General features: G+C 38.4%; 1 protein-coding gene across 3 annotated transcripts in view; it reads right to left on the bottom strand.

Moving 5' to 3' along the window:
* PIGN (phosphatidylinositol glycan anchor biosynthesis class N) overlaps positions 1–26,015 on the bottom strand; it is a 98,636-nt gene that overhangs the window by 61,825 nt on the left and 10,796 nt on the right. For all 3 annotated transcript variants that reach the window (XM_014872420.2, XM_088170480.1, XM_088170471.1), the window contains 7 exons: positions 23,040–23,300; positions 18,942–19,063; positions 17,744–17,842; positions 13,079–13,185; positions 6,992–7,116; positions 5,637–5,767; positions 1,702–1,818 (listed from right to left, as the gene is read on the bottom strand). In XM_014872420.2, coding sequence (XP_014727906.2) covers positions 1,702–1,818; positions 5,637–5,767; positions 6,992–7,116; positions 13,079–13,185; positions 17,744–17,842; positions 18,942–19,063; positions 23,040–23,266 — 928 coding nt within the window. In that variant the 5' untranslated portion in view covers positions 23,267–23,300. The remainder of the gene's footprint in view (positions 1–1,701; positions 1,819–5,636; positions 5,768–6,991; positions 7,117–13,078; positions 13,186–17,743; positions 17,843–18,941; positions 19,064–23,039; positions 23,301–26,015) is intronic.

Raw genomic sequence — 26,015 nt, 5'->3', positions numbered from 1 at the left:
CAACTCGTTTAAACAGCTTTTTTGTTAATATGTTAACATTGTGAAAATATCTGGGATTGTAACAATGGATTAGCTGAACTGTATTGACCTGTGCAAGTGCCAAGTTCGATTTCAACAATTTTCTCTCTACTTCTAAGCTACATAACCTACTAGAAGCTCTGATGCATTACCACAGAGAGAAAAGCCACTTTTAAAGAAGATACTTATTACTCAAATAGAAATTGAAACTCCCAAGATACTCAGAGCATCTCAAATCTCAAATAGAGATCATCCTTGGCAATTAAGAATCTGTAAGGTTACTGTCTAAACAAAGCAACAATGTGCTTGACAGACAAAACTTGTAAAAAAGAACTGAGGAGTTCTGATAGTTGCTTTGGTGTGCTTAGTTTTTTTGTGTGGTTTTTTGGTTTGCTGGGTTTTTTTAACCATCAGAAGGAAAATATGAAGCAGGCACAGCAGGGTGCAGACAAATGTTGTCCTTTAAGTAAATACACATTGCCTAACAGAAGAGGGCCATACAGCTTTCCTTACTGTGCACCTGGGAGTCAGCTCAATGCTTATCCTTTTTGAAATCTCTCACACCATTCTGATCATGACTTGAAGTCAAATGCTGAGGTTTGTACTAAAGCTGCTGAGAATCAAGAAAACTGACAGATGTAAAATCCAGCTATTACAGATCAGCCCTTAGACATGAAATGTCCTTAAAAATCTAGCAGATCAGCCATCGCAGACACCAAAATCAGTTGTTTTGTCCTGGTTCCTACTTGTTTTCCTACAACTCATTTTCAATTTTATCACAGATTTTATGGCTTTATAGCAGCAGTAGGCACAAAGAGTGAAATGTTCACACTATTTCTGAAATGACCTAATCTGTTACCAAATACCTTCTTGAGAGCAGGGCGGAGTTAAAATCTCAGGGCTGAAGTAATTTTTGCCTGTCTTCTCTAATGTACCTTGACAAACAATCCAATAAAATACAAAGTCATTACCTGATTGATTGTGAGCAACAACCCAAGACTCAAGGCATCTTAAGAAACAGAGCAGGCTACAAGAATGGGCACATGAAAGAGGAACAGCTTGAACAATTTAATAGTGTGTTAAAGACTCTCTAACTCCACTGATATTTCACTAAGACAGTGTTTATTGCATTATGTATGTGAAATAATAAACCATTGTTTTTTAAAAAGAGTTTACTCTTATATAAATTACAAAAAGGAAAAATAACTGTAAAGAATCACAGTTTTGCATTGAGAAAAGGTGTTCACATTTGCACAAAGCTACAAGGATGCAAATGAGACAAGACAGCCCCTGGAAAGTACACAGGATTGTGCTGAGAAATCAGAAAGCTGTCTTTGAACTTGTCAACTTATCATGTTTCTGTACAAATAGTATTCAACTTCTGGGAGTCTCCTAAAAATTAAGTCTCCTCCAGAACTAAATTTTAGGAGGATGAGTAGCCTCCTGTCAACAAAGAGAAAGTTTCCAGTTCTAGGATTAGAAAAGAAAATTGACTGATGTTATCTACCCAGTTTTGTACTATCTTCCTTAGGCATACCCTGCCACCTTTTCTTTACCACACCACACAAAGCAAATCATACTTACTGAAATGGAACAGAAGTTACTGAAGATCAACAGGTGTAACGGTTAAAAACAACTCAATTTCCACCAGAATCTGTCACTTAAGTTCTATATTTTACCTACCTTTCAAAAAATTGTCTTCAAAGAACTGAGACGTAACTTTCTGTGGATAATTTACCCCAGCACCCCAAACAATCAGTGGTGTTAAAGTTTCTGAGGGATGACCAGCTCCATGGGATCCTAAGGTACACCAAAGAAAAAAAAAATAGAAACTTTAAGGTATGTGCTATAAAAAGAAACAAACAATCTACGTGCAATAAAAATAGGCACATTAGCTGGAACTAAGCTCTTGTTACAGACATACTAGAAGCCTGTTACAGACAACCTACTCCAGCTTCATAGTTCACTTTTATGTCACTAACAATAAAGGCTAAACTCAAATTTCAAGTTGGGAAATCACTATCAGTTAAGTCAAGACTACAAAGATAGATCTTTCTATATTAAACCCCTCAAAATTTTAACATACAGAAATTAAAGCCATAGTATTTTTAAAGCTTCAACATATAGAGGAGTTAGCAGCTCAAGACATGTACATATACTTATTCTGAGCATCTCAGTGAAACCAAGAATGCCCGATTTCAGTAATATCAGGCACATGTGAAAAAAAAAAATCCTATAGAACTGACCTCTGAATAAGAATTAGACTGCCACTTCAAAACCAGGAAGCAATATACATTGCAACAGTCATTCTTCTAACAGTGATAGAAGTTCATTTTTAAGGTTTTCAAGTCTAGTAGCACACTCCTTAAAAATTTGATAAAACATTACTTTTTTCCCTGAAATTGATTCCCTCTAGATTAACATATCAGTCACGAAAAGCAGGAAGGTTGAAATCTATAACATCTCAGCATCAGCTGTACTAAAGCAGGATCCACACAAGCTTGAAAGAAACACTGGTCATTGAACTCAGTGGGTGAGGTACCCAAGCAGTGAGATAACCCAGCCTCAAAGGGAAGGACTTTCTTACACAAACCCCATATGGGTCACTGCATGGTCTATATGATTACACATTTTCCTTATATTTGCATAGACACATGATCTTCCCTGTCTATAAATACATATTTTAATAAATACAAAGGACAGAGAAAGAACGTTGTTGTGCAGCCTCGAGGCTACTCTGAAATTCATACCCAATTCTGTCCTTAAAACAATCACTGTGGCACAGCTGAAGAGACAATTTTGCTTACTATAAACAGCCCAAAGCTTAAGAACACACTGGTCTGGGAATTAGATTTCTGATGTTCCTTAGTGGGCACCCTTTGGGCTCAAAAAACAGCAACAACTGCTCTTCTTCGAAGAACTTGGGAAAAGAGCTTATGGAGACAGCACTTCCTATTTCATCCAGGGACCTGGGATTATTTCTTATATCATTTATATTCTTATTACTGCAATAGAAGGAAAGTGCTATTTTGGTGAGTTTACATTTTAGCCAAGCTAGCAGCTCCATCAGCTGAGATTCATCCATGTCACTGAAATTCTGCCTCTATGAATACTTTAAGACAGATACAGCTGAGAGAGGCAGCTGTACCCACTCCCTCCCTGTTATAAAGAACCAAATTTCAGCCTGATCTGAATAACAAGAGGGGAAGAAAAATAATTCTTTTCAGCTGGGTCAGTTCCAGGTTCCAACCCCAGCACTCTCCAAATAAAATTTTTCAGGGGAAAAGGGGGAAAAAGGGTGCTGTTTAGTTGTCTCTTGCATAGTCCAGCACACCACACAGGTACTTGTGCCAGGATGGTAGCAGGAACAAGAGGCCAAGGTGAGGGTGGGTGTGGAACACCCTGCATTAGTGGTCAGCAATTCCATCTGACATCAATTTAAAGCAAAATCATGGGGTCAGACCGAGAAATCAAATTACTTCACTGGCTTTTGCCAGCAACCACAATGCCTTGATCAAATCTAATTCAGATCATATTCTTTTCCCTCATAGGCCCCCTGTCCTTCCAACGCTTAATTTGTTTTAAAACTAATGCACATGCCATTCTGCAAATCACCACTGAAAGGCTGCAGCAGGGGTGGATACTACCAACCAGCTCAAATTAAAGCTCCTGAACTATCCTTCAGACAGTTCACAATGGGCCTGAGCAGAACCTCTGGGCTTGCTCTTGGATTCACTAAAGTCAACTTCAAAGTTATTAACACTTCTGGCACAAGATCAAGATTTTCCTTCAAGACAGAAAGAGATGACAGGAAACTATGACAGACCACTGGTTCTCAAACCCTGAAGAAGTTAGCACTAACACCTTTTATTCCCCCTTCAAAGGATCCAGTACATAATGAGAACACTCCTGCAGCTCACTCTGGCAGTGAGGAAGGCCAACAGCATCCCAGGCAGTGTTAACCAGGAGCATGGTACAGGAAAGGGATTGTTCTCCTCTATTCAGTACCTGCAGGACAACCTCTAGACACTGGATCGAGTTTTGGGCTCCTCTGGTACCAGAAAGACACCCCATCAGCTGGGAATGGTCTCAGTGAAGAGCACTTGCCCTGTGAGAAGCAGCTGAGGGACTAGGACTGGTTCAGCCTGGAGAAGAAATAGCTTGGGGGGGAACACCAGAGCATCCTGCCTGTACCCCACAGTGAAGGGGTTTAAGAGAGGATGAAGCCAGAATGTCACTGTGGTGCATGGTGGGAACATGGTAGAACAGGCATAATTTGAAACAAAGGAAGTTCAGACTGCAGATAAATAAAACCTTTCCCCCTCCATGAGGGCAGGCAAGCAGCAGAGCAAGCTGCCCAAAAGGGTTGCATAGGCTCCATCCCTTTAAGGTTCTAAGGGCCCTGCTGAATAAAGCCCTAGCACCTGTGTCTGGATTCCAAAGCTAATCCTGCCTTGAGCAGCTGGTTGGACATCCTGAGATCCCTATGATCCTATATATTAAAAAATATATCTACACACCTATACACCCCTTCCTTATAAAGAATATTATGTTTTTACAAAATATGAAATAATTTATTGAAACATACAAAAAAAAGCAGATTTTATTGCAAGCAGCAGTCAGCTCAAAAGTAAATAATAGTCAAAATGGACTATTTTGCAAATGAACAGATGGTAATTAGGCTGATTGAATAAATATACAAATATTTTTGTTATCTCCGATGACAGAAAAAATCTGCATCCCTTTAATTGACAAACTTGAGGATTTCACACACAGGGTAAGATGCTGACTGTTGTTTTGCCACGACCACGCCTGGAGCAGCCTTGGTACAAACGTGTCATAGTTAGTAGCTGCAAATGCACAGCACTGGAAAAAGAGATAATCACTTTCACCAGCTGCACACAAGGACAGGAGTGCTCTTCAGATCCTTGATATAAGCAAGAAGTAGGGAAAAATGTCTAAATGAGCTTACCACTGTAAACTTTTCTCAATGCCCTCAAAGCATTCGGCCACTGTGGCCATACCCTTCACAAGTGTCTTCTGTGGGTATCAGCATGGCTGGCCCCTGCCTCGCTCTCCTCTCTCTACTCTCAGCTCCTTCACCTTTCTCCAGCACCATCTCCTCTGGAAAGATCACATAGCAGTCCCATCCTTTCTGCTGTGCTTAAGAGGCCAGAAAAAGCAAAAAGATTCTGCACCCCTCACAAAACCTCTCCCTGTTTTCAGTTTTTCACCAGCTCCTGGACATATTTCCCACCTTTTCCAGGCACTTTAGAGCACTGAAGTGAGAACTGTATCTCCCAGAGGGGCTGGAACAAAAACAAATTTGCTGCTGGCAGCCAAATAACATCATCTCCTCCTGCCTGAGGTGGTTTTCTGCAGCCATCTTTCTATCCCTACTAGCAGTCACTGAGGAAGTTAAGCTTAAACTTAATGTCTTTTTTCTGTCCAGACATGGAACGCAGCTGTCACAGCAATTTGCATGGATTTTCAAACACAAGCAACATTTAAGATAGCAAATCAAAGCACAGGTTCCAAAGCTTCTCATGAGACAGAGCTCTCTAACCATACACTAGATGCCCATAAACTCAGCTAACTCAAAATTTAAAAAGACTCACCCCAATCTGTCATTCCATGGTCAGAAGTTAAAATAAATGCAGTCTTTCCATCATTTCCATAGAAATCGTCAATCAATGAAGCAATTTCTTGCACACCCTCATCAACTTGTTTAATATTGTCCTGGTATTCCCTTGAAAAATAGGAAAAAAATGTTACATTCAAGGTGGCTCTCAGACTTGGTATAAAACAAATTATCCATGGTCATAAAGTCCTGTCCTTTGAGTACAGACAGCTTTAACTTCAAATGAACACCAAGCTAACACAAGGCTTTTCCTAGATGTAAAAAAAACTCTCATCCTCTGAGTCTTACTGAGATCTTAAATCGTTGCAGCACAGTTTGAAGATCATTGATATCACAGTTTCAAACAGATTTATGTTTCAAATCTCACCTGTCCTTGACACAGGACTATAGTTTTACTACTCACAGCTGCCAGGCAAGTTAAGGAGAATGCCAAAACTAAGGAATTCTGGAAAACTCAAACACCTTAAAGGGTAAGTTGCAAAAATTACTTTAAGCTGGGAACTAAATAGCAAAGAAAGATCTCACCATGCAGACAGTGTTTTGAGATGATTCATAGACCATGGCAGACCCTAGCTTTCTGGAATAGAGGCTACACAAAAAAAAATCTGTGTATTTTTAGGAAAAGTGACCATGATGAACTTTCAGACAAATAATTTCCAATCTGTTGCTAAAGTCAGTTTTAAAACTGTCTTCAAAAAAATCATAATAAATGAGCATTAAATATAGAGCAAGTAAGAACTTCAGAATGATGTAGGAAATCAGAATTTTTAAGGTATGCAGGGATCAAGAGAAAGATGTAAAATCCTGCAAAGCAGGATGTGAAGAAATTAAAAGTTCTCAAATAACACACTTCAAGATAAATTGGTGATGAGAACTGTTAATCTAAGCTCTTCTCTTTGTTCAGGAATAAAACAAAACCTAGTGCTGGAATTTGCAGCCATTATTGCTGAGCTTACTGCTGTCTATAAACTCAACAATATCATTTCAGCAGTGGGGCATCTGAAAATCTGAAAACATCCATTTTATGTTTAGAACTGCATTTCCTACATATCTTCTGGATTATGTGTTGGCTGTAAGAAAGACAATTGCTAGGAATCAGACTTGAACACAGGAGTATAACCTGACATATGTACAGAGGAAAAATCTGTCATTTCTACAGATGGGACTTGAAAAAACAAAATAACGCCAAAGGTCAGAAGGTAGGTGATCATGGCAACATGTATGACCCCCAACACTAACAGTCTTGTTTCTGGCTTGATAAAATGTACTTCTAAAAAAGTTACTATATGCATTTACAACTAGTAAGAAAAACATGAATAATATCTCCATTACCTTGAGTTTGGCCGATGAGCATGTCCATTGGTGTCTATACCCAGCAAATGCAGGAACAGAACCACTTTCTCTTCATTCAGTGCAGAGAACAATGTTTGATTGCTTCTGGAAGAATTAAAGAAGCTCTGTATGGAATAAGCCATTAATACATTAATCTGAGTAAAATGGAAGAAGATAAGCATTTTATTAAAACTAAAACACTACTGTTTCCACATCAAAATCCTAGTAGTTAGAGTTTAAAAAGATGAAGAATAATGACTTGCCAATTTACAGCTTGAAGGGCAACTACTATCAGTATGCTCAGTCCAAATTTTCAGCTTGGATAAGGCAACATCTACATTGAAGTGCTCTTTTGTTGTCTGGGGGGGGCTTTTTTTGTTGGATTTTTTATTTGTCAGTTTGAATTGGTTTTATACGGGAGTTTTTTGAGTTTGCGTAGGCAAAAATACATCATCCCTTCTTTGCCTCCTGTATAAACAAATTGATGAACCATTCTTGAGTGGCACTTATGACTCTACATTTCTATTGATTTACTGAATTTAAATTGGAAGCAAAGGTCTCAAACATTCTTGCTTTGGAAGCAGGTTCTGCAGGACTGAGATACCAAGCTACTACTTGTTTGCAGAAACTAAATAAAAACAGAACAAAACATGACGTGCTTTGCAAATACATGAACTACAGAACATATATCTGCCTTGTACATGTCCTACTTAAGCATCCCTGAGGCAGATGCCAGGGGAGGATTTTCCTCTTAGAATGAATGAGTCTTGACACAGCTATTCTGTGTTAGACCAGCCACGTTACAGCAATGCAAAATGCAGGCAGACAGCTATTCCAGCATCAGCACCTTAGTAACAGTACTGCCCAAGGAAACAAAGTTGGCTAGGGTCTTAGTTCAAAAAGCATCTAGAGAACCTTTCAATACACTAAACCTAAGTGAGAGTGTCTTTGAACTTGATGCAGGGAAACGCTGGTAGAGGCAGGGAAGAATTTTTGCCACCAAAGGACAGGGCAGTACACCACACAACTGTGATAGCGATGGAGCTCTTAAAATCTCAAGTTCATACCTTGTATAAACAAAGGTCACTGTACCCAGAGGAAGACCAAAGTGGCAGTGAAGTTATCACAGTGAGCTATGCCAGGAAACCACTACAGTATGCAATTCCCCTTTTCTAACTCCCTGAGTACACACAAGCCGCATGGACTAATATTTGCATGCTCTCAGCTTCAGCTCTTATCCAAACAAAATCATGACCAAAGTCCAGAGGTATTTTAAATAAAGATACAAGAACAAATCCGATTACATTAAATAGCAATATAATTATTTTTAAGGAGATTTTCATTTCCCACAGAGATCCATCCACCTGCACATATTTGACCACAGACTGAAGAAGCTTTCCAGGGCACGCCAGTAATTTACAGGATACAATAAAACTGTTTCCTTAATTTAAATTAAATAAAAGGAAATCAAAACAAAGCATTTCAAAACAGACAAACAGGAAAAATCCCCAAAATTAAACCCTAGAATGTGTATCAATATTAGAAGGCATATGTTTTTCCATCACTGAATGATTAACCAAAAGAAACCATTCGAGGAAGGCAAGGCCTGAGCTTCTCCTCTCCCACCAGATGAGTCCCTATGATACATCAAAAGCATCCCACTCTCCCAGTTCCAGCCACCTCGTAAGCCAGAGCAGCAGCAGCCAGAAGAGTTTGCCCAAATCCTGACCAATTACAAACAAGAAGACAAAAGGAAGATGAGTGCAACCTATGATGTGATGTCTTTTCCCAGTGCAAACAGCAACCCAAGAAACTTGAAAAAAAAAAAGTATACTGAAAAAATATCCCAAAAAAACAACAGGAAGCTCACCATGAGGAGTGATGGCTAATAAAGGTGGTGAGTTGGCAAGCAGGTACCTTGCTCTGGACATCACTGAACTGTTTGATCAAAAGTATCCTTGTATCTCCTTATAGCCTGCTAAAGGCCTCTTCTTTTTGGTACTCAGTGTTCACAAAACTCAAGTCCTCCCTCTACTCAACACTAGTTTCCAACGCACCACTCTATTTTCAGTTTCTTCTTGTCTCACTCTTTTTTATTCTTGCTTCCCTTTTACTTCCTCTATTCAGTAATATCGCCTCCACTGTCTATGTAAGCTGAAGCTCAACAAAAAGTTTCAGAGACAGAAGTAAACAATGAAGAGGCTGAGAACACTCAGTTTTTCCAATCTCAAGAAAAAGCAGATGAGGAGAGGTCTCATTACTGTACAGAACCATCTACAGTGAGGGTGAAGGGAATCTCAATACTCTGATCAAGTCAAACTGATCAGAAAGCCTCAGAGATGAGACAGAGGAAACTCACAGTTTGTAATGTGGAAAATTGCAGTAAGACAAAGACTTTTAAAAATTATTTAGGAAACCATAACTATAGCCAGTTATTGAAACAGCTGCTTAAAAGGCTTGTCCTTTGAGATGCTCAAAAGTTGACTGGGCAAGGCTTGAGCACGCTGCTCTAGCTGAAGCTCTTTCGTGAGGAGAGCTGGACTCAAGACAACCACAGCTTCCTTTCAACATTCTTTTTGAATGGTTCTGGCAAGTTTTGTTTGATTTTCTGTCAACTAACAACAAAATAATGTACTGGTCACAACTGATAATGCAACTTAGTGAGATGAGCACAAGCCTCCCCATTAAAACGTTTACAGGAAACTGTGAACTTAGTTATAACTAAAATTGGTATGGTAGTTTAATTAGTATTGCATTATAATTATGTGAAATCTTGATCTAATCATCTCCTCCTCAGAAAACAATGAAGAAATAAAGACTACTTAAAAGGTCTAACAAATATTTTACAGATATCTGAACAAAATATGGATGTTAAAATGTTAAACCATCTAAGTAATTGGGGACCTTTTGCTCTCTCAAACAGTGTCTTCCATGGAAGCATGATTCTTTAGTAAAGCTGATAAACTGTTGCTGATTGCATGTACCAGAGAGATCAAAAAACTTGTGCTTTTCATAAAGCTTCTTAATCTAGGACAACTTAATTTAATTGGCTGCTTAAAGTCGTGCACATGCACTGATGGGAGAGTTTAAATAGTTATGCCAGTTTTCAGATGTAAAACAAAAGTACAAAGGCAGGACAAACATACATGTCAGGTTTAGATCCATTGAGCATGATCATGCACAAGACACCAACACATTTAAAATATATCATAAGACCATTGTACTGCTAATTAGAGCAGAGCTATCTGTATTGAAATCCACTGGCACAAATCAACGACCACTCACAGCACTGTCTGCAGAGCTTCAAAGTTTAACATAATTCAGTTCTGGACTCCATCCAACACCCTGCACAGAAGGGACAGTCTGAAGGCCTGGGTGGCCTTTCTCTAGCAGAAGGGGGACAAAGGAAGACTGGAATACTGTGTTTAAAATGAGAAAAGAACAAAAAATTCCACAATTTTTGGCCATCTGTATCTATATGTCCCTTTCAGTGAGAAGGCATTAACAGAATATCTTGAGCATATCCTACCCTTTGATCATAATAAACTGTGGTTAGGCCATTACTGGAACTCATCTTCAAGACTGAGTTCCTGTAATTTTAAGGTTTTTACCCAAAAAAAAAAAAAAAAAGGTGGAATCTTCCAAAACTATTTTCCACTAAATATTTTTTTTAAAAATCAGAAATGCATCAATAAGACCTTTTTTTCCCCATTAGTTGCTCTAGACTCCCAGTATTTTACTCCTTAATTTCTTAGCACAGACAAACTATGATTTAGGTAAAGGTTATTTAACTGAGAATCATCGAGCCACATCACAGTGATTAAACTCCATCCCTTCATTATTTTGCTGGCTTTTTAAAAAAAGCCCCACAAACACACCAAACAAACCCCCAAACAACCCAAAAAACAGTAAAAAAAAAAAACCTCAGTCCATCAACTCCATGCCCATCTGGAACTCCAATCCAAGTTATCACTGCACATTAATATTGCTGAATTTCCACACAGCTGTAGATAAAAAGCCCACACAGTCTGGTCAGTGGTGTATTTTCTATCACAAAACAGGGTTACAACCACCTTGTATAATGGGGAGATAAGGCAAGAATTATCAAGTGTCATACATTTCTCTTCTACTCATGATTTAAGCATAGATACAAATAAAAACTAGTTAGAGTTTACCATCTCCTGATGGTAAGTTACTGTTAGCATTTTTAAAGAGAAGAAGCAATTTCAGAGTGCCAGCACTAGCAGCCCAAACATGGTTAGCCATTCTTCATTTTATCCCCATCGTTTTTTGGGGCACAGGAAGGCATAAGTGGCCCTCACAATGCTTGGGACCTGTGGACTGCAAAGTATAGAGGAAGTACATTTGGTGTCTTTTCTTTCCTAAAGAGGCAGAAATCCAGGGACCACATTGGCCAACATATGAGTTAAGCAACATATTGTTAAATACTTGAGATAAAACACAAAGGACGAAAAAAGAGTAGGCAAACCACAATTTAAATTCCAGCATACTGTCATTCCTACTTAAATACAATCTCACTAGCACAGCTGAAAGTTTTTTGAGCTGTAATAGCACAGTGACCTTGGTTTCACTAAGTCTCAAGTTTCACACTTCTGAAGCAATTGTTGATGTGTAGTTGAAGAGATGATTAATGGAATGTGTGGCTTATGCCAGTCAATCAGGTCCTATCCATTCACTGTATGGAATTTAGATGGGCAAAATAAGTCTTAAAAAGAATGGTGCTGGCTCCAAGGTAATCAGTAATGACACATATTTTAAACATATCATTATAGCTTCAAAGGATAAATGCCATTAGGTGTTCTGAAGCAATAGAAAGGTAGTACCACCCTCCCATACTTGTGCAGCTCCAAATGACAGCAGGGTGCAACTTTATGACAACAGCTATTCAAGTGTAACTGACAGTCTAATTTGATTTGTATTATTCATATGCATTACAACACACAACATGACACGAGTGCACATTCAGGGAGATGACGGCACTTAGGAAAAAAAAGTCTTCTCACCTGCAAACTCAGAAAATCACTTCCTTTGAAAATTAGCAAACTATAATGAACTTTTCCACCCTGCACCACTGTTTAAAGCAGAACTGCCTTCCACTTCTTAGAGTTATGATGATTTGGTTTACTGATTTATTTTGTTTTATTTTTTGTTTCATTTGATTTATGCTATACTAATGCATACAGCCCAGAGATCTTGTGAAAAAAAGTTTTAAGTCTGAAACTCCATCAGCATTGTTATGCGATCCAGAAAATATCTCACTTAATTGCTTCAGTACTACAGATATTTATACACCAATGCCCATTACCAGCATTTCTTAATCAGAACAAGTGAGGTAGCATGGAAAAACAAACACAGGAATTAATGAATAATCAGAAATCATGTGCCTTGGACTTGGGTGAGAGTGTCACAGAAAACAACAGTCATGAACCAGAACTGGTCCAATTCAGCTGAGCAGAGCACCACATCATCAAATTCTACGGCTCCAGGGCCTAAGCTGCCCCTGGCTCACATCTTGTCCCTCAAAACAAACTGTGACTGCTCTGGCAGCTACAGCATAGTGTGAACCACAATAGAAAATTAGAAGCCAGCTACATCTACCAGGAAAAGCCATGTTGAACAGTTACAATCAGAGTACACACTAGACAAAAAATAAGTCCATAATATTGCTTATTTTGCTTTCATGACAAAGACTTATCATTTCTACCGTGCTGCAATACCTATTATAAAATCCTTAACTCATTGCATTCAAGATCTTAAAGGGTCTATAGTACTCCAAGATGGGTTTCACATTATAGGCAAACAAAACAAAGCCAAGACTGTATTTACAGGATACTTTTATTAGTATTAGTTTTTTTCATTAGCATTGGCAAACGCTTCCTTAAAGAATGTACTACACTTGTCACCAAAGTTGATTGAAGAAATTTTTACTTACGACCCCAAGTGATAGGTCTTTCAAAACCTTCTTACTTTCTAGTTCTATGATAAAGTGTTAACATGTTCTGTGATCAAGTTAACATGCAACTGTGCTTTTTATCAACAGGTAGCATAAAAAGATTGTCTGCTCACCTTAACATGATCAAAAACCCATGTGTCAAGCTTGGCTGCATCTTCTGCTCCAAAGTCTTCACTTTCTGCTGCATAACAAAATGTATAAACATGATCTCCAGTAGCACCTGCAAAAACAATATAGATGGGATACAAGATACAACGATTTTGCTTTTCTCATAGACAAAAATACTTCCATGCACAGGAGTAGAAACCTATCAAGAATGATGATCCTGAAAGAAGGCAAATTTTCTCCTTAATTTGAACTTTCCCATAATTAATCCTTTTTGGAAACATGGATAAAATTTTACCTCATTAGCTTATCAGCACCTCAGAGGAATGAGGAACAATTTTATCCAGTATGCTCAGGCAAGGAAATGAAATGTGGAAAAGCAGATAGTAGAAAACCAAATCCCAGTTTAAGCAAATTAAACAGAATTTGGTTTTAAAACACAGAATTTCACTGAAACTTCTAGCCAAGGAAGATACATATTCATAGCCTCATTTCAACATGTGTTTTGGGGGCAGGCTGTTTAAGAAAAATATGCTCAGCTTTTGGTAGTTCAACTGAATCATACAAGACAATACCTTATCCAGAGGTCTCTTATACAGGAAACCATCATATATCACATATAACAAAGGCATCAGGACAGTTACTGTATTTCAATTCTAGCCACTAAAGCCCAGTGGACAACTTTAGGGAGATAGTATTCAAAGTGTGCATCTTTAAAACAAGCATCCAAAACAGAAAAGGGAGAACTACTGGACTAGGTTCAGTCACAAAGTACAACACAAAAGTCACTGATGTGCAAACACATCATCTGGACAAGGCGACTCCATTCTCTACTCACTGTCAAGGGAGCAAAGCAAAAAAGGAACAGGGGGAAGACAAAGACTGGCAAGAAATTAAACTTCAGAAGTCCTGGAAAGATTTGAAGCTAGGTAAAGTTTAACTAAATAATTCAGTCAATGGCAGAGCTGTTACAGCTCAGGGGTGCCATTTATACTGTGACTATGTAAACTCCCAGAGGGGAAATGTTCTTCAATTAGTTGACGACCAGAGAGAATATATCCCATCTGCTGGATGTCACAATTATATAATGTAGTTGTGTAAGCTTCCAGGCTTGTGAATGAACTAACATCCCAGGATAAGGCAGCTGCTTAGCCAAGATTATTTAGAAGCCCACACAAAGGGATGCAGGTATTTCAAGCCCGGAAGATGAAAGCTGGCACCGATTTTCTGGTGCAGCTCTTGCCTGCACCCCTGGAGATGCTACTACTACTTATTACACAGAACACTCACTGCAGTTCTCAGTCTAAAAGAAAAGGAAGAAAATACTGCCAGGCATTAAAAGTAAATGCAGGAGTTCCAATTGGTGGATAAATGAGTTCAAAAGAAGAAATAAGTTCTGTCCATCACTGCCAGGATGACTGATAGTCTAAGAGGATAGAATGCTGTAGTGTTCTTTCACAGTGTCACAGCAAACCTGAAGTCCTTCTTTGAGAAGTGCCACGCCAAAGAAGCCAAACGACAGCACAAAGTTTGCAGACAAACAAAAGAATACATTACCACTTACCCATTTCTAATTTCTACCAAATCAAAACAAAACAATCCACCCAATCCTGCACTGCTATAAAGAGAAATGGTGGCAAAATGAAGTCATACCAGGAAAATTTTGTCAGTGCCTGCATAGCTTATAAAATAACTTTCTTTTCTTTTTTCTTAAATAAGAAATGCTACTACACAAAATGTTAGGAAATATTATTTTAGTTCTATTGTTTGAGCGGGCAACAGTATGCCAACACTGTCAAAGTCTGGCAATGAGGAAGCAAAGATGGGATGGAGAAGTAGAAGAAAGGATGAAACCATCTTTTAGAAGTACAGAGCTCTGCTGGGTTTGATGATGCCATTACACTATGGGAAATAACTGGAGGTGCCAGAAACTCCCAAACAAGGTAACACCTACTGCTTTTTCTCTCTTCTCTGCCACTGTATCTCACACTCAGCATCAATATTCAAATATTATGATCAGGGATGAAGTTAACACACTCTTACAATAAGATTTACATCCTGCACAAAGTCAATGTCTTGCTCTGCTAGTGGGGCAGGTCATGTCTCTGACAAGCCTGTCACGGGTCAGAGTCAAGACCAACAAGAGAATTTGTCAGCAAATTTTGCAGGCACAAAAGAGGGCAAAAAAGAATGAATCCCAAGGACAGTCAGACACTGAGCAGGACAGAATGTGGCCATCAGTGAGCTGTCATCAAATACAGCCATGTGAGGGATACATGAAATCCAGCATTATTTAACAACAAGGAACTAAACCAGAAGATGGAGAGGTCTGTCTGTTCAGAATAATCCTGGCAATGGTTTGTCCCAGTTGTTCCCATGATCTTGATGATACCTTTCTTCATACACAAATTAAAACAGTAGACTAGCCTTTCTGGAAGCTTCCAAAAAAAGAGAAGGGGAACCCATGAAACAAAGGGCAATCCGGGTGCAACAAACTAGCATCTACTTCCCCTCAGAGAAGCAACAGTCTCAGCTCCTTTTTCAGCATGACATGTAATACTCTGGAATATACTCCAACCCAGGCCGTTGACAGAAGAGTACAGCACTGGATTTTTCAGGTCAAACCTCAAATCCTGGCAACTCTAGAAGAGAAACTCAAAGTTTTAAGGAGCACTCTGGAATTAAAATAGGCATTTTCAAACCGTTTCAAGGTTATAATCTAAAAACATCATAAAAAAGGTTAAAAATCACACAGTGAATTTGTCTATCTTAAGTGAGTTTAACCATTAGAAACAAATGCCTTTAAATCTTGCTCAAGATACTTCAGACATATTCTCAGACTGAAATACTCCTCATGTCATTAAAACTGTGCCCAATTTAGATTTCATGTGTATCTACTTTGATATTTTAAAAATATCTGTGAGCATTTCTTTTATTTCCCTGTAGAATTCTCAACCCTTTCTTGAAATATACATTTTATTACAAGAACAGTACTGAGAGCAAACAAAGGATTTTTCTATTCTTCCCAAAAGGCAGCAGGTGTCATATAGTCTTCATGAGCCATCCAATGCAAGTGGTGAAACAGCAAAATTTGGAACATATTGGCATGATAAAATATACACAAGAAGAGTCCTGTGGCCTCACTAATTTGTAGCTTGAAAAGAAAGAGGAACATAGCTTAATTTCTATCTCATCTTTTGTTTTTTGGTAAAAGTAAAGATAAAGAACAAACACTTGATTCCTTTCCCTTCTGTACTAAAACACTTGGCCTCTTTGAAAGAAAAGGAACTACCTTCTTCTAAAAGAAATTAATCTATCATGAAAAATTATTCACGTTCTGACACAGCATCTACTTCTCAGATACATAACTACATTTAAACTTTGCCAACTTTGGGGGATTTTCCTCCCCCCTGCAAAAGGAAACCACATTTTAGATACCACTCAGAACAAGCCATATAGAGAGTATTATCCTTGCACATCTCTTCAGATAACATCAAAGCTGCTCACAAGTCCTCTGCTTATCATCTTACTCAAACAAAACCAATAGAAGGACAGGGCTCTGGGAAATTCTTGAATTCCCCAAATATTTTCCCAAGAACATATCCCTAAAAAACACAAATAATCTGTGCAAGGGCAACTACCTTTCCCCTCTCCCCAGCCACCATCACACTATTTCCAAACACAAGCTGTAATCTGAGGTCATGGGAAATAATCAGGAGATATTTTTACAGCTCATCATAAATTTATGAGGCTTAAGCAAAGAGCAGAAAAGAGGGGCATGGGGGGGAATGTCAGGATGTGAGGGGGAAGAGATGTGAGTTCAGAAAAAGTTCAAGAATCATCATGAGAAATATGAGGTATATTTTCTCTAAACCAATATTACATTCCACTCCTATCCTGCCTATCTCATTTTTCTTATTTGTCAGTATCAATGCCTAGAACAGAACAGCAGCACATGCCCTTAGCTTGCCCCCTTTTCACTTGAGTCTGTTTATTCTGAGATTATGTGAAAGGGGTGTATATGCACTCATTCTTCCAAGAAAACAACAATATTAAACTTGGAGAACCTTTAAACGTTTGGAGTGTTGCTCAGCAATCTCTGCATGCTCAAACACCAATTGCACTGGGCTGACAAGACTTGAACACACTGCACACCACAGGCAGAAGACCTCAGCTTCAGGAATAGTACCAGGAAGTTCTTGCTTGTATACCATTCTTCTCTTTACATATTAATGTTCTGAACTGAAGCAGGATTACCCACAATAAACTACTTCTTCAGCTCTGACACTGAAAAAGCATGGCTGCAGTTTTATCTCCCAGCTCACTGGGAGCTGCAGGCTTGAAGAAAAAACACAGCTGCAGGTTTGCAAAACTAGCATTTTAAACCTCAAAGGAAAAAAATGCTATGTCCTTATAACTAAAGGCATATTCCTTTAGTATACTGACAGAATTAACCTATTTAAATGAATGAGTAATAAAAAGTGATAGCCTCATCAAAAGCTTGCTTCTTTTCCTCCACCCCATCTTCATTGCACAAACTAGAAATCAAGTATTCAGAAATACACAAACTGAAAATACTCTTTTCACCTTTTTCTCTAATTCAAAAAATGCTAAGTGGCTATATTCTACTACCTGATAACTACATGTTAAAGATTAATAAAATTAAGTCTTACCTTTTGCAAACATTGGCAAAATATCTGGGCTTCCCCAGCTCCAGGTATATTTACTTTCATTGAAAACAGAATCAAATTCCACTGGATTCTCCTTCCATCCTGTTAAACAAACACATCTGCATTTAAATGGCATTGCCAGAAGATCTCATTGACTGCTAAAAATCACTACTCCATGCAAAATGTTGCGGGGGTTTTTTTATAGGTTGCCCTTATACTATTTCACAATGAACTCCAATTTATGCACCCTGATTTTAATTCCATTTAAACATCTATTATAATGACTCCCCCATTCATTAAGAAGTGAGCTGAAAACCTAGGCCAATCTCATTATGCAGGTTTCAACCAGAATTTCTGCTGGTTTACCTTCTAACAGCAAGCATTTTCCTGAATTCTGCATCTCCTATTGCCTCAACTCCGTTTTTGGCATTTCAGGCAATAAGATACACACATTTCCAGAAGTCATGTTGCAGTTCCTTACAATAAAACCTTCAAGATTTTCTGTTTCCATGAAAAGGCACTTGACAGAAACATGCAGATGCTCTTAACTAGGCATCCCTGCCAATCCTGCATTTGTAGTGGTTTTCAGAAGGAAGAACCTTTTCATTAGGAACACTGACAAGACCAAGTAATTCCTCTCACCTTCCCTGTCCAAAACCAACACACGTGACTAGTGTTCAGCCTGGAAGCCTGAGGGAAGGCAGAGTAGCACAAAAGACCAAGTCAGCAATGCAATGGGTTGTTCAGCATAAATAAGCCCCAAACACTCCATAACAGCTCTGGACAAAACAAAGCTTGGGGCTTTTACTTTATTTTGCTCCTGATTCTCCAGCTCAAGCTAGCAATTGTTCAGCTGAGACACTGAAGTTCATTGGTTGTTTGTAACATCTACTTAGCCATATCCTAGTGCATCCCAAATAACAATTGAAAATTCTGTTACATGAAGAGGCGAGGCTATAAGATACTTCTGCTTTTAGGTTCAAGCTGCTAAATTCAACCATATTAAAAAATATTAGTTTATGTAAGCTATTTTCCTAGCTATCAATATTTAGAGTGGGAAATCCATCCAAAATTACTATTTTCCATATCCTCTTGGCATACAAACTAAAATTGCATTTATCAATAATCATCCAGAAACCCACCACATCACTAAAACACTATACTTTGGAGGACAACATTCAAAGCTTTAGGACCAGCCTACCTTTAGCAACTGCACTGACATCTTCATAAAACCCAGCTATAAGTGCAACGTGCCCTGGCCTGGATTCTGTGGGGACCCGGGTGTGAGAGATTCCCCAGCTGCCATTATTCTTTAAAATACTCCTGAGAAAAGGATTCAAGGCAGTTAACATTCATGACTTGTCAAAGCACAACAAATTGCAGACAAAAAAAGAGTGACAGGTAGATGTGAGGCAGGAAACACAAAAAAAAAAAAAAAAAAAAGCCCCAAACCCAGACTAAAACAGATTTTTACTACCACACGCTATGCAGTAAAACAAGCAGAACATTAACCTGCAAGTAGTTCTATATTACAACACCACACAGAGAACATTACTATCGTGGCCCATCAGCACTGCAAACAGATGACTTCAGCTGGTCTCCTAATATACTTTAAATTAATGTACTTTTTTTTTCCTACTGCTTTCCTCTATAGCTTTTTTTCCCCCCACAACAGATTGTTTCTGCCTGATGTTACTCTTTTGTTCTTTCCATTTAGCCTGAAAGTGTCTAGTTTGATCTTATCTTATTCTTTAAATACACTCAATTATAATTAGCTCTTGTGACCATGTCTGCCTTTATCTGTGCTGAATCTTGGAAGCAACACCATGAGAACTCCAGCCACACAAATCTAAGGTGCAAAGAATCTTGGCAACAAGGAGAAAATTTAAGTAAACCTTGAATCTTTTGCAATTACACTGAAGTGAAGGAGAATACATTCTCACCACATACACAGCAACACATCAAATGTCTGGGGTTTATGCATATACAGTAAATAATTAGAACAGATGAAAAGCAAAGAAAGCAGAGGACAAAGCCCAAGCATAAGAAACAGCCTCAAACTATTCTCCTCTGCCGAAGCTCTGTACAGCTGGAGCCTGTCAGGAGGCAAGAGGTGAGTGTTACCATATGCTGTTTTCTTGTCTCCATCTTCTGGAAGAACAGAAAGATTCACTGCTCACGGTCAGAGCAAGGGAAGAAAACAAAACACAACAAGACATCTCTTATACTGATTTTTAGGAAAAAATAGCACAATCTTCTAAACAAATTCAAAGTAGTTTTTAACAGTCAAGTTACCAGGAAATTAAAATTTTGTTGTTCATGATAAAAGCTGCCAAATTTGTTATGTTTCTGTGTTTTAATCCAAATAAATTCTAAGTTGATGCCTTTAAACACTCTAAAATTTCAGGCTCCACTCTAAGCTTGCAGTATTCACCATTTGTTTGTTGGGTTTTTTTTTTAAACTCACCTTAAACCTCACATCCTCAGACTTACTTGAAAGCTCACAGAACTACTTGGAATAGCCCAACTACTACAGTGAGGAATATAAAAGTACATAGAGACATAGCACTCTAATACATTATTCCTACTCTCATCTCAGCTAGGAGACAATGCAAGTTGTGCTGAGAAGAGTAATTAGAAAAAAGGATTTATGTATTAGTCAAAGTGGTTTCTTATTTTTCTCACTACAGACTGATCAGGATGTATTGCACTAACATTCATGAAAGATTAAAAACGAAAATAAAATACTTGCAGCTCTTCTCAGACTTCATTGTAACAATAGGTAGAAAATTGATTTAATTAGAATTTGATTTCTATTGAATTGGAAAGTAATTCTTTACCTTTGCTTGTCAACAATAGGATGACTTCAGGATCTGAAGTCAACAATAACACATACCAGGCAGAAAAAAGTGAGATAAATTTGTCATTTACCTACTCAAAATTCATTTAGATACTTTGAATTACTTCAGTGCCTTTCACTCAGAAGAACCACTGAAAAAAATTAATTTCTATTCGACAGTAGAAACATTGGCTACCCATAATAACAACGGTAAGTATTAATATGATAGAGTAATATGGCTGAAACATGACAGGCAAGGAAGAAAACATGTTCCCCAAAATCACATTGCAGCAATTCAGATCATTTACTGGCCCCCTCCAGCCATAAGAACACTGTTGAAAATCAGATTTTTCAAGAATATTGTGGAAGACTAGGTACTTGGCGCACATGTATTATCCAACAATCTGCTTCAAGCCTAATGGATATTTATTTTTAATTCCACATACCACTAAAACTTTGCTTCTTTTAACAGCGCATTGCTACAAGAATGGCTCTTGCTCATTTAAAGACAATCTTTTCTCATTAACAATGCAGCAGTTCAAGATACTCCACTTGGATAAGACTAATAATTTGGCTATGTTACCACTACTATAAAGTGGATAAGGAGCTGAACACGTGGAACTTAGGAACGAAATGCAAAAAAGTAAACTTTATATTAAATTGCATATACTTGAGTTAGTATTATTGAAAAAGGAACGTTCAGACAGCAATAACTTGGCAGACTAAAAAAGGAAACACTTCCAGAAACTAGCACGTGATCTTGTCAGCCTGTTTATAAGGTTAACTTATGGAAGTTGTGTAGCTCAAAGGCTCAGGAACAAAACACTGAACCTGTCGCTTCAAAATTGTGGCAGCTCGTGTAATAGATCTGAAGACACGCTCTGGGCTTTCTGATCCTCCACATTTCAAAAGGCACAGTATGCTGCATGTTTCTCTCTTTTCATCATCTGTCACATATACACGCTCACACATGTATGTACTACAACGCAGAACAAGAGAAATACAGATGGCAGTTTGCACCTCTACTGGCATTTTCCTGCACTCAGCAACCTACCAGCATCTTTGCTTAGAACAAGGCAGTTCTTCCCCTCCATTCACCCATGTACTTGCAGCACTAGTGACAATGCTTTACTTCTAGACATTTTGAAATAGAAAGCTCCCTCACTCCACAAACAAGGTAAAGCAGAGAAAGCAAAAGTGCCAATTTTCCAGCAGAAGACAAGCTAATACATGGTTTAACTTTTTTTCTAGATAAGTATGATAATACTGAGTAGCTGAAACTTAAAAAACTTAAATCACTTGGTAAAAAAATCCTATAATATAACATTACAATTTGTTCCTGGCCGCTACTCACCCCTGCTCCTAGTGATGGGGCCATTACAGCATTCACACCTTGATGGTGTTGGTTGGTGGGGCAAAAGACCAAGTTTCACTGCTAAGAAAATGAACTGCTCTGGAGTAAGTGTGAAGTCCACGGCTAGAAGAGACATGGCAAACTCACACAGATGTGGCAAATACCTGCCAGTGGCAGACAGCACCTTATAAAAACAGTAACAGCAGCACAAGTAGGTACAAGTAAGTCCATATGAGCTGGCAAGCGCTGTAGCAAGGGCTCCTCACATTTCTGTATTACTTTTGCAGCTGTGGACTGCATAAGCCCTCAGAGCTTGTGATGACTGATTATTTGGGTTTCCTCTGATATTCAAGCCAGACCAATTCCATCATCACAGAAAAGTAGTCTCATTTAATCCTGTCTTTTTTTCAGTCTAGGAAATTGTCTTATGCTCAAATAATTATCTAGATATAAGGAGACAGGGAAAGTTAACGAAAATTAGTTCTAAGCACACAAGGATGACTTTTAACACTTTGTTAGCAGGATTACTTTATCACAGCCTTGAACTAAATAATTCCTTTAAGTAATTAGACACACATTGTCGAGAGCACAAGGGAAGCAGCAGGGTCATGCATGCAGGAAGGGTGGAATGAAGAGGAAGTGGCAGCCTGCTGTTAGATCCATTCAGGACATCTCTTTTAATCACTCCTTAAAAAGTTTAGTCACTAGCTTAGAATTAGAAGACAAGCAAGTTAATGTACCACTATTCTTAAACTGAGCATCCAGGAAGCAGTTTAAATTAGCAACTGCCAGGCTTCAGAATTGATACCATGCTGATGTGAACAGAGAAAGTTCACTCCTCTCTCAGTTACTGGCTATTTGTAGAGTTCAGGGGACAATATGGACCAAATTTAGACTGTCCTAGTTTTAACAGCTTTCCTGACAAGGGACACCAACCCAAACTCACACATTTCTGCACAGTGTAACTCTGCAAACTTCATTACTTCAAAGGCAGAAGGAAGGCACTACTCAAGCCATCACAGTTGTTGTTCTTGTTCTCTTCTCAACATTGTATAGAGCTGCATCTAGAAGCAAAACCTTGTAGCTCAGCAGAGTTTTGGACTTACCGCAGGTAAGGTGCCCGGGGTGTGCCGCTGCTGTCCAATTCATACAGAGAATCTGCTCGCAGACCATCAGCAACAAAAAGCACGAGACGTTTTGCCGGAGGTGGCAGTGGAGTCTGCTGAGGAGTCATTCCATGGACAAGGGGAGAGCTGAAGTAGATGTCAAAAATGGAGACCAAGAACACACAATGCACAAGGATCCCCGCAAGTATGAAGACTGGTATACCCATGGCAGCAGCCAGCTGGCAATGGCAAAGTACAACACTAAGAGAGAAAAAAATAAAGTTAGGCAGATGAGACTTATCAGAATATTTATTTCATTTGTTACAGAATGGGAGCAACAACCACAGACATCCCCATAATCCATAATCAATTCCTGCTTCCAACAAGCTTTTTTTTCTCCCAGAAGTCCTGGCCAGAGCCACTGCATGACTAATTCAGACTGTCAGATATCCATTATGTCTCAGCAACTCATCTCTGGTGCTTAGGGGTTTATCAGATGGCTTCAAAAGACCACTGAATCAAGTCAGTTTGTTTTGCGAGCTACATCTGTGACAGAAGATTCAGACAAGGCAATATCTCCATGAACATACTACCCTCTACTGGCTAGTCGCACAACAGAGTTGAAGTCTGTTCAGGCAAATGCAAGCCAGACAGCTAAGAGAAAGCCATCCCATAATAAAAATCCATCCAAAACTGCTGTTTTCCCTCCAAGTTTGCCATCAAATCTAGGCCTATTATACTCTGCCTAGAAACTGAAACCTTCTTTTAAAAGAACAAAGATGCTGTGCTGAGCACAGAATGCTATTCCTCTTCTAAAATAAGTAGCAAAAGCACAATAGCTGAAGAATAATGTTTCAGAAATTATTATATTCCCTCTCTGATTTTTTTTCCTTCCCTGTCATCCTCTGATGTCATGTTAGATATACGAATATGCTTAATAACAGGTACACTGGAAACTGTCCACATTTGCCAAGTGTGCTGTGTGGTTCATGTGATGCCTCCTGGAAGCAAATATGAATATTGGCTGAGGTAAGTGTGGGACCTGAGCCTGAACAAGGCTCAGTTCTGACAAAGGACTATTAGCGCTGCCTAAGCTTCTTAGTTATTTAAATATTAGCTAATTATCCACCTTAGCCAAACATCACCTCTAGTCACCAGTCAAGAAACAGACGTTCTTAGCAGCCTGGAAGGTTCAGACTACCTATGTAAATATACACCTTTCTCTAAAAGAAACAGTTTAGGAATCTAGTTAGTGCTTCTAAATGACAAGATATATATATTAGCTTATCTTTTTACTCTCAGAATTCCAGTAGCTGAAAGACACAGGCAGCTACCATATGGTAAATCTACCACTCTTACCAAATAAGTATAAAAGGCTTCACTATCAAATAACCTTAATTCTGATCAAAACTCTGAAAGATGTTTTTTAAAACAAAAAAACTTAAAGGGCCAGGAAAACCAGAGGAAAAAGATACACACAAAAAAACCCACAAGATAATACACAGTATTTCTAGCCCAAAGAAAATTCAGATCTGCATGCAACTTAAACATAGCTTCCAATTTCACCCATTTTCCTTACTGAAACACAGATCCAACAACTCCAATTCTAATCTGAATCATTACTATAGCAATTTCTCATTTGAGCTATTTGGAGAGAAAACTACAGAAAAAATTGAGATAACAAAAGACAACATTTCAAAGAGACATGTAGTAGTTACATTTAAATGAACAAAACCTTTTTGTTAATCAGGAACTTACAAACTTTTACATCTACAAGTGAGATTCCAAGAGATTTGGAATATCTGTAAATATCAGTTTATTTTTAAGTATTCAGAGTTCCTGCATCAATTTAAATACATGAAATCTCAATCACAGAAATACCACTAAGTTCAGTGCCAGAGCTCATTTTATTCAATCAGTTTTATTCTCCACAGGGGTTTTTCTTTTGAAAAAGCAGTTGTGCTTGATAAGAGAACATGAACTACTCACGCCTTAAACTGATGAGACTAAACACCCTACTGAACAAAGCAGTTACTTTTATCAGATACTTGTTGCATGCTCCCAGTGCTACAATTCTACAGCTTAACATATTCTATGTTCTTCTAATTAAAGTATTAGTAACCTAATCGGTTTCCTGCACTAGCTTGTTCTCTTTGCTTTAAATTCCCCCCAGGCCTTAGTCTTCACTCACAGAAAAAAAGAGCTCAATCAACACAATTCAAATTTAATGCTTAGACTATAGGATCTACAGAATTAGCGAGAAAAGAAAAAAGATAAGGATACTTTCTTTTTCAACCACAGTTTGACTACATGAATCTAAACCACTTTTCTGGGCCCAACAAAGCCAACTGCTCAACATCATCCCATGGTTTTCATATAGGCAGCTCCCATATAGGTGGCTCCTGCCACTTCTTCTGCCTTTACCTTAGCTTACACTGCTCCTTGAATACAGGACTTTGTGTGCCATCACTGTGACACAACATCGATGAAAAATATTCTGTCCTCAAGCTTACAAATACTTTCCCACAGGTACAGAAGCTTTGGAAAGCTCCTAATTGCATTCAGCTGAATGCAAATTTCTCTATAGAGCCTGGTGCTCGACTATTCAAGACAGCTCGAAAAGTGTGGAAACAACAAGGTTAACGATTTCAATAACAATTTCTTCCTCACAAGGAAAAAATAACCAGGATAAAAGAAGAACCTGGATTAAGCACTAGCTTGTAACAAAAACCAAAGGCACAGCCTGTCAAGAGAAGAAAAATAGAAATGTACTAAGCATAAACACTTTTGAGGATGAGGACCCACATCCAAGTATTTACAACTAGTGCCAAAACATCTCTGCCCTCAGGTGCCTGGCCATCCAAAATGTGGATAAACAAACTGTCACATCTTATATCTTTCTGTCAAGAAAACTTGAGCCAAGGATATCTCAATATTTTTATGTCCTGTGATACTTTCTCAGGCAATCTGTTAGTG

The sequence above is a fragment of the Sturnus vulgaris genome, chromosome 1, assembly GCF_052056855.1.
Source record: "Sturnus vulgaris isolate bStuVul1 chromosome 1, bStuVul1.hap1, whole genome shotgun sequence".
Classification (NCBI taxonomy): Eukaryota; Metazoa; Chordata; class Aves; order Passeriformes; family Sturnidae; genus Sturnus; species Sturnus vulgaris.
Note: the sequence above shows the minus strand (reverse complement) of the source record. Positions and strands in the feature narration are given on the sequence as shown.